General features: G+C 40.3%; 1 protein-coding gene across 2 annotated transcripts in view; it reads right to left on the bottom strand.

The window, feature by feature from the left end:
- Window positions 1-1,578: 1,578 nt before the first annotated feature.
- The window catches only part of LOC137381674 (palmitoyltransferase ZDHHC3), a 37,198-nt gene continuing 29,052 nt past the window's right edge, over window positions 1,579-9,724 (bottom strand). For both annotated transcript variants that reach the window (XM_068054407.1, XM_068054409.1), the window contains exon 7: window positions 1,579-2,585. In XM_068054407.1, coding sequence (XP_067910508.1) covers window positions 2,382-2,585 — 204 coding nt within the window. In that variant the 3' untranslated portion in view covers window positions 1,579-2,381. The remainder of the gene's footprint in view (window positions 2,586-9,724) is intronic.

The raw sequence follows: 9,724 nt of genomic DNA, 5'->3' as shown, positions 1-9,724 counted from the left end.
TAACTGCGGCAGGCATTGCTAGGAGCATCGTCTTTTGGATAAAACAAAAGAATGGAAACTGTTTGCGTGCTTAGATGGATGTAACAACAACTTTCAAATACATATTGTAACACTTTTAGTTCAGTAAAACATTCCAAGATACTTGGCAGATGTGTAATCAGACAAAAATGGTCACTGATGTAAAGAAGCATATATGAGGAAGGGGTGACTAAAAGCTTAGAAGGGCAGGGGCTGAGGGTTTAAGGAGGGCTTTAAAAGGAGTAAAGGGAGAAGCAGCAGAGGTGTTTATGGAGAAAATTCCAGTGTGGTCTAGGCGGCTGAAGGCACAGGTATTAACGTGGGTCAAAGGGAGGGGGAAATGAACAAAATGACAGGAAAACCGAGAATTTATTTTGGGGTTGGTGGAAGGGCTATTCAAGGTTATAGATATGGGGGAGGGAGACAAGACTGTGAAAGGATTTAAACACAAGGATGAGAATTTTAAATTGGAAGTATGGGGGACTGGGAGCCAATGTGGATCAGGAAGGACAGTGGTGATTGGTGATGGGGACTTGGTGTAGACAGGTTTTAGATGAACTGAAGTTTGCGAAGGATGCTGGAGGTTTGAGACCTGCCGGGAGAGCATTAGAATATTTGAGTTTGGAGGTGGCGAAAGCAAAAATGGTGTAAAAGATCCCACAGAGCTATTTGACGAATAGGGAGTTCTCCCATTGGTCAGGTTCATTGCCGTTTGCAGGCAAATTGGCTGCTATGTCTGTCCACATAAACCAGTGACGACATATTAAAACTGGTGAATTGGTTGAGAGGCACTTTGGGACATTCTGAGGTCGTGAAAGGCGGTATATAAATGCAAGTTTGTTATCTTTTTCTTATGGGGCTGTAATTTGCACTGCACGTGGTAAATGTAGAGAAACTGCCAGGATATCTCAATCACTTACTCTAATAATACCATTTGCTCAGTCGAGTCACCAACCCAGCAGTATTAATTCAGCAATAAGTCAGCTCGCAAAGTCAACTGCGCATTGCAGAGTTTGCTGCTTTTCTTTTTGCATAATACATTCTTCAATCAGTAAAGGTATTTATTTGCAAACGGGGAAGGAACGTTCCTTAGACATTTTGCATAATTCAGGTTTGGAAAGCTATTAAGGCCAATATATCCTTCCTAAGATGTGGTGCCCAGAACTGCTCACAGTAACTGCAGGTGTGGTCGCACCAGTGCTAAACTGAATAAATTACTGTAGTTTTATGTACATATTTTTATGTTGGTTCCATAAGCACAACTGCAAACATTTACATCTTTGTATCACTTTGTTGAAATGAACAAACTATAGACAGTTAATAATATGAAGTATTATCCATTTCTAACAGTCTTTGATTTCAACTAGCAACATGCATGAAATGTTAACTGTGAATTCTTGAGGTGTGAATAAAAAAATGTTGTGAGAATCAAGTTATGTGCTTAGTGGTAACTAACAAGGTTTTAAAAGATGAAACTCAGCAAAGCCATTATCTTCAATTCAAGCATCCCAGTGGCTTTGACCTTGAATACTTGCCTGAACAATGCACTGTGACCAACTCTTTTCTTTAAAAAAAAACACATTTACTTTAATTTATATAAGGTGCTGACATACTTTTGGGTTACATAAAACATACAGTTGCATAAGGTCCACTTTATTATAGAGTAACTTTTAAGGTGCGCCATCGGGATCGCAGGGCTGTGTACACAATATTAGATGAAGGGGAACTGCAAAACCTTGCAGAGCACATTAGTACAAACCCGTTATCTTAGGAAGGAACACTTTTAAAGAAGAGGTGATTAAAGTTTTGCAAATGTCTCTTCCAGAAAATGACTCAGTCCTGGTTGGGTCCTCGAGTACAGTACTGGAAGCAGGTTAGGCACACAGCCCATATTATTTCAGCAAAGGGTCAAGGCTTGAGAGACTGTGCTCTGGAACCCAGACTAGCTGTTTTGCACAGTGGCAATGGAGCTCTTGGAGGGGATTTGCCCGCCTGCTGTTTCATGCCATTGGAGAAGGAAATGCAGATTAAAATTATATATATATATTTTTTAAAACATCCATACAAATAATACTTAGAAGCATTTTACAAACCACCAGGTTTCACTGAACCCCACATGTATTTGTTTTGTTTGTAAAGCAAAAGACATCTTATTAATACTAACTGAATAATACTAAAGGATGATACCATGATGGACAGAATGCATTTCTCATTAGCTGTCTTTGCCTATGTAGCTCTGCCAGGACCTGTCCACTGGTCCTATTTTGTGGACGATTTTGTTTTAAAAATATGTCCGGCAAAGCCTTTCATCCAGAGAGGGAGCGCTCCAGTTAGTGTAATATTTAAATAATGGTTCAGCCCTGTTACTCAGTTACTGTTTGTGTGACATCTTCCTTAGTCATTTCCAAGTCAGCAGTATTAACGGCTTCGGACTCCTTCCTGCACTGAAGACCGGAGAATGGGTTGAACCATCCCAAGGAGAAGTTTCCATCAAACACTGCCTTCATTCCTTCCCATCCCAACGTCTTCTCCCAGGTGGGCTTTTCATTTTTGAGACGCTCAATGCCCTAGAAAGAATGATGAGACAATGTAACAGCTGCGGCGAAATCAGTATGCTGTCTATATACATTTCCATGCTAGAGCAAACATATCTCGTTGGTAAGAAAATGGACAGATGTTGGCCACCAGATACTCTCAACTGCAGGCACACTTGCTTTAAATTACCCATTCCATGTATTCTGCTAACGTAGGTTGGTTTTATAGTGGCAAAAGAAGTCCCTCTGCATAAATAAGCATAATGGTTAAAGGAGCAATTCCTTTAAACCTTTATTAATCTCAACTAATAGCAGTAATGTTTTAATGTCTGAGAATCCATTGCAAAAGGCTTAAATGAGAAGAAAGTTGTGGTAAACGAATAGCGAAGTTTAAGTCAGGGTGAAATGAAGCATTGGACTTCCCTTACAATACTTTATATATCTACTTCACACCTGAATCCACTTTTACATCCAAACCAATAAAAATACAATTAATTTACCACAGCATTTTGCTGCTGGATTAGAACTTTTGTCAAATTAGAATGGAGCACTGGAATCTACACTTAAAAAGAGGTTATTCCTCATTGATGTACTTGGGGCACTTCTCCAGTCTACTGAATGACAGTTCTCTCCTCCAGCCATCCAAAACATGGGCATGTGTGTGCAATAAGACCACCAGGACTCAATTGTACCTGTGGATCTTAAAAGCTGGGCAGTCAGGAAGCCTCAATTTCCCTTCCTTTGGGCTGGGTTTATTATCTGTGGTAATTATTACATCAAGGATATAGTAAACTACCTAGCTCCAGAGGACAAGGAACATTTAGTTAAATGAAGCACATGGATATTGCACATCAAACATATACCTGGGTCATTAAAGGTCAAATATCAGTAAAGATTTCTAGTTAGAGTTGTGCAGATACCATCGCTATTCCCATGACAGGCTGCAGCGTTAAAAGACAAGAAAAAAAGTCAAAGTTAGTTGAAGAGGGAAAAGCAAGGAAAAGGTGAAAAATAGATACCAGTTTTTTTACTCAGACTGAGACTAATGTAAATACCAAAGCGATGGTTAGATTATTCATCGGTGTTAAAGATTAGCAAAAATGAAGAATAAATCTGTTAGCCTGATCCAGCTTTCCTATTTTTCTATCGGGGTGACCAAAAGCAGTTTCCTTAACTCTCTGCTCCTTTTGTCCCCTTAATGATTCCCCCTACTCATGTCATCTTGGAGGAAGAACGCTGAGAAAGTCTTCACTAACCTGGCTGGTACTAGTGTCTTGGAAATATCATGTTCCATGGTACTTCCCATACCCGCCGATCAATTTTTTTCTAGAGGTACTTGTCCAACTCTCTCAATTTGTTGATATAAATCAGCTCCCAATACCTCCCTCAGCTACGGCTTGGTGGGTAGCACTCTTGCCTCTAAGTCAGAAGGGTGTGGGTTCCAGTTACACTCCAGAACTTCAACACAAAATCAAGGCCGACACTCCAGTGCTAGCACTGAGGGAGTACTACACTGCCGGAGGTGCCATCTTTCAGAAATGACGTTAAACTGAGGCCCTACCTGCCCTCTCAGGTAGTCATAAAGGATCCTAAGGTACTATCTTGAAGAGCAGAGGAATTATAGTTGCAGGAGTTGCATATGGCCCATTGAGCCTGCTCTGCCATACAATATGATCATGGGTGAACTTTTACATCATTAAATGCCCTACCCCCGTATCCCTTGATTCTCAGTGACCAAATTTTTATCAATCTCAATCTTGAATACACTAAAAGACTGAACATCTACAGCCGCCTGAGGTAAATAATTCCAAAGATTCACAACCCTCCAAGAAATTTCTCCTCATCTCAGTCCTAAATGGCTGCCCCCCTTATCCTAAGACAGACCCTTAGTTTTAGACTCTCCAGCCAGGGAGAACAGCTTCGCAGCATCTAGTTCCCCAAGAATTTTATATGTTTCAATGAAATCACCTGGCATTGTTTTAAACTGGAGAATATAGGCCCTTTCTACTCAATTTCTCCTCATAGGACAGTCCTCTCATCCCAGGAATCAGTCTAGTGAACCTTTGTTGCACCCCCTTGAAGGCAAATATATCCTTCCTTAGGTAAGGAGACCAAAACTGTACAAAGGCCACTCCAGCTGTGGCCTCACCAAAGCCCTATAGAATTGCAACAAGACTTCCTTACTCTCATAATCCAACCCGCAAAAATGATGGCATTCGCCTTCCTAATTGCTTCCTGTATTTGCAGGCTAACTTTGTGATTCGTGTACAAGAACACACAAGTCCCGTTGAATGCTAACATTTAACAGTCTCTCACCTTTTAAAAAATATTCTCATTTTCCATTCTACCAAAGTGGATAATTTCATACTTACCCACATTATACTCCATCTGTCTTCTTGCTCAATCACTTAACCGGTCTATACCCCCTTGCAGCCTCTTTGTGTCTTCCTCAAAGCTTACTTTCCCACCTAGCTTTGTATCAGCAGCAAACTTGGATACATTACCCATAGGAGTCTCTACCCATTTACCCTGCTGCTTTCGTCACTATCCAGATCAACTGGGGTGGGATAGCGGACGAAAATCCAGCCTATGCTGGCTATTGTAACACAGCCATTCATGAATTGACCTGATGTAATGCAAAATAATGTTATTCAACACACACTTTCACTACTGTTGCTATTAATCATTGAACAGGCTGACATGAAAGATTTACACAAATATCAAATGGTCGATTTCCAGAGTTTATCTGTCTAGTACTTTCCCTATTGACAAACTGTGTTGCAAAATTAAAGACTTATTTTACCAATTATGAAATGAAGCCTATGTAAGTTGGAAAACCATTTGATAAAAACTCCTTTTGTATGAGCAAGTTCAGTACAGTATCAAAGATCTATCGGAGACATTTATGCCATTTTAGAAATACGCAGCATAGTTCAATATTTTTGAGAATGGAATAATTGTGAACAGCAGGAAGACAACCATTTTCAAAAGTGCTCAACATCAACATACCTGTAAGAGATGCACACGGTGTAGGCTGCAGAGAAACATTTAGCAGATATTGAGTACAGAGCATTCTATAGCTCTTCTGCGACCCTCTACTTTATACTGTCACAGGAAAGAATAGCGGAAAGACATCAAGAGTTCTAGTTTCAGATATCCAGGCACTTGGTTAGCACTGAAAATACTTGAGCATTGCAGCAAGAATGAAGCCATTTGCTAGAAGCAGTGATCTACATCTCGAGTTTGTTTGCAAGATTGCATCGTAGAGAAATGGATTCAATAGATTTGCTTCTTACTGCTTGCCCTTAAGCTTAGATGTAAAATAGAGTGCCATTTTGGAGTGTGCAAAATAGGATACTGACATCTAAAATGTTTGCACAGGGACAAAAAGTGTAACCTGTGATAAGCGTTGCAAAAGCATCAAACATCAGCAGTGTCATAAGATGTAAAGAAATGTTTACATTAGTCATATTTATACAGAAGAGTAATGGCAACCTCCAAGTTGACTGAGATCTGCAGAAGATACAGAGAAACCTTCAGTTGTGAATTGACAACAGGTTGCATCATTTTCAGAAAGCAATACATTAAGCGGCATAAAGTGTCAAATTTGGCTCAGTTAGTGGCACTCCTGCCCGAGTGGGTTCAAGTCCCATTGGCATTAAGGCCAACACTCCAGTGCAGTACTGAGGGAGTACTACACTGTCGGAGGTGCTGTTTGTCAGATGAGACTTTAAACTGAGGCCCTGCCTGCCCTCAGGTGGATGTTAAAGATCCCGTGGTACTATTTCGAAGAGGAGCAAGGGAGTTCTCCATGGTGCCCTGGCCAATATTTATCCCTCAACCAACATCACTAAAAAAAAAAATTATCTGCTCATTATCACATTGCTGTTTGTGGGAGCTTGCTGTGTGTAAACTGCCTGCGACGTTTCCTACATTACAACAGTGACTACATTTCAAAAGTGCTTCATTCACTATAATGTGCTCTGGGACGTGACGTGGTCATGAAAGGTGCTATAGAAATGCAGATCTTTCTTTTTATAATGCTAGAGTGTTGGGAAAATTGCTTTCAGGTTTCAAGGAATTCCATAAAATGTTCTGTTTTTGCAATTCTTGCGTTAGAACAGAATCTATAATAGGATGAAATACTGGAAGGGGCAGCCTTGATGGATCAAATTACCTTTTCTCAAATGTTCCAATCCAATCATGGAGCCAATGAGTCTCAGATTGGCCCAGCCCACAATCAGGAACTTAAGCTCCATAAGTCACGCTTTTTATTTTTTAAAAAAAAGAAACTTGCCCAGTACAACCTACAAGTCATGTTCTGACATACGGTCAAAGCTAACTATATCTGTGACTAAAGACTTCGAGGAAGAAGCATGCTTCTTGCTTTTTGGGGAAGGGGGGGCGGGGGGGGGGGGAGACAGAAGGGGCAATCTCCTCCTCCCCACACTTCCTGATCCTGAGGCAAACCAGCTCCTGCATATGAAGCTAGGGATGCAGATATCCTACTCTGAATACTACTCAAATAAAGCAGATAAATCTGCAACATCACATGAAAATTCTACACATTTGGTAGAATTAGCCATGGAATTGTTTTTTTTAAAATCAAACCCTGGATGAGACAGCTACAGATATGAAAAGTGGTCAGAAGCACTGGGTAATCTTTAACAGGCATCGCAGTGTAGCTACAGGAGGGAAAACCACAAGTTGCAACACCTCGAAACACAAAAAAGAAACTGGAGAAAGGTCAACTCAGCTCACTGCATCTCAACCCGCCAACATTCTAGCTCCCAAAATAAACGGCCCCTAAAAATCTGTGCCTCGACTATCTTGCCTAGCAAATTATTCTACAGATTATGCATCACCTTGTGTGTGTATTTCCATTAAATAATCAAAACTTAGTTTTCACTAGTTAATTTATGGTCACTGATCCTAATATCCAACCATTTGTCATCTTCAGGATTTACCTTATCCAAAGTCATTTAATACTTTATACATACTTCAACAAGATCAGAGGACTGACAGTTTTGCAGATATGGACCAACAAACTGAACTTGTCAACTCCTCTAGCTTCAACAACCTTAAATTTTCACCAATTCTAAAATGGACCCTTGTTCTAATGATTGCTCCACTTGGCTTTACTCAGGCTTGCATAATTAATTCCCCTCCTTACATTTTTCTTTCCATACTCTTTGAAAAGGGAGACCACTCATACTATAGTACAGCATCCAAGCAGATCTTCAACATCTCACCCATTCTTTGTGATGCCACAGAATGTGTGTTTTGGTGGGTAGTCAACCACGAGGGGCAGCTTAGCAAACATAATCCAGTTCTTACTTGCCCACTTACTTCCAGTTGTCTCAGAATAGGCAATTAGGAGTTTAAAACCTGGTCAGATTTCCCAGTTGTTAAGCCGGGAATTATATTGATAGGGCACTGACTAGAAGATTCACTCCATTACCTTGCTAATCTGTATGATGCAGTGCTGAGCTTTCATTATAAATCTGTACAGTTGAAACAAGCCACCTAAATACAAAGTGATATCATCCAAGCATTAATGCAATTTTAGTTGCAAATGGTTCAGGAATTGTGCCAGTTTCCTTGCAAATGAATCTGTCCCAAATGTATTGCGGCAGATTTAGTATAGTGGGAAAGCAAATTTACAATAAAGTTGCATTTTAAGACTTTGGTCCATTCAGTTCAGCATCAAGATGATGAAATTGCTGGCCAAGATGGCAGATGTGACACCAAACACTCTGACAGAAGCTGCATGTCACTGCCTGGATTTCTATTTGAAATTATCTGTGCACCTCCCCTCCCAAGCAACAAGGCAGAGATACTGGGGGCATTTACCATAAAGGGCACTCATACTATTAAAGAAAATAAAAACACTTTAGTGTCGAAAGGTGGACCCCTTTAGGGCTTGGGTGTACAGGTTTATTGGGTAATAGTTGAAAATCAAACTTAAGTTACAGTAAATGTGACACGAGCAGAAAGCATCATGGGTGAACCTATACAGAGACTAGGTACAGCAGATGTCAAAAACACCATTGCAGAACAAGCAACCAGAGCAAGATAGCCAGCATAGAATAAATTACATTCTCGTAGACAGATTATCTGTAATTGAGAGTTGCATCATAGAAGAGCATGCAAGTTTAAAAGGGTTAAGCTAGGCTACCATGGCTAGAGTAGGGAAAGTACTGAACAGAGCAACCTTGAAGAGATAAGACCTATTGTCTAATTAAAACTAGACAAAGCAAAGTTCTACCATTTTTAGACGGTAACCGAATTGTGCTCTGGTTACACATTGTGATCAAAAGTAGGTTTATAGGAAGGTTAAAAAAAAAGTATATTGGTGCAAGGTGGTTAGCTGGAACTGAAGACAACAGAATTCAAATTCAATACATACAATGTTTCTTCTAGCAGACTGGCTCCATGCAGGTAGTGTGGGTGCTCATCACTTTTGTTTACTATGGTTGATGAATCAATACAAGATTAGAAGACAGAAAATCTGTTATATTTCTCATTAAGTTATTAACACTACTGACACTAGACTCTTGGACCTATTAATCCACAAGATTATCCAGAGTGGCTACAATGTGACAAAGTGCACCCTGACCACCCAAAATCAACAGATCTTGAATAAAATCAAGGAATGGACAATTGGTGTGCACCCAACTCTGCTAGATTGACCAGATTAGCCTTGATTGCTAATGTGACTGAAATAGCCTCAAATGTGAAGGACCTGAGCTTTGTAAAGTAAAATTCCTGACACACAAGCTGTCTTTGGTTGAGGCTTTGGCAAATTGTTAACAGCTAGATTCAGGATATTAGTATAAAACTAAATCAATTCATTAAAAAAAGTTACAAATTTTCAAAAAGGCATGAAGCTCCACACTGTGCAACACTAGTAAAGTTGTGCATCATTGATAGAAAAGACCAGGATAGAGGGCAATGGGCAGCACTTCTTATTCAGGAGCTCAAGAAAGGGCAGGGGGGGGGGGGGCAAGGAAATCTGGAGCCGGTGAGGGGAACAGGTGAGAGTTCCATACACCATGACTATTCTTCCCACCCGAGGTCCCAACATGTCTATTAACAGCAGTCCATTAAGAGGGTGGATTCTCAAAGCAGATTGTTCCTCCTCCTCTTACCCCCCCCACTCCTCACAATTA

The sequence above is a fragment of the Heterodontus francisci genome, chromosome 2, assembly GCF_036365525.1.
Source record: "Heterodontus francisci isolate sHetFra1 chromosome 2, sHetFra1.hap1, whole genome shotgun sequence".
NCBI classification, from domain to species: Eukaryota; Metazoa; Chordata; class Chondrichthyes; order Heterodontiformes; family Heterodontidae; genus Heterodontus; species Heterodontus francisci.
Note: the sequence above shows the minus strand (reverse complement) of the source record. Positions and strands in the feature narration are given on the sequence as shown.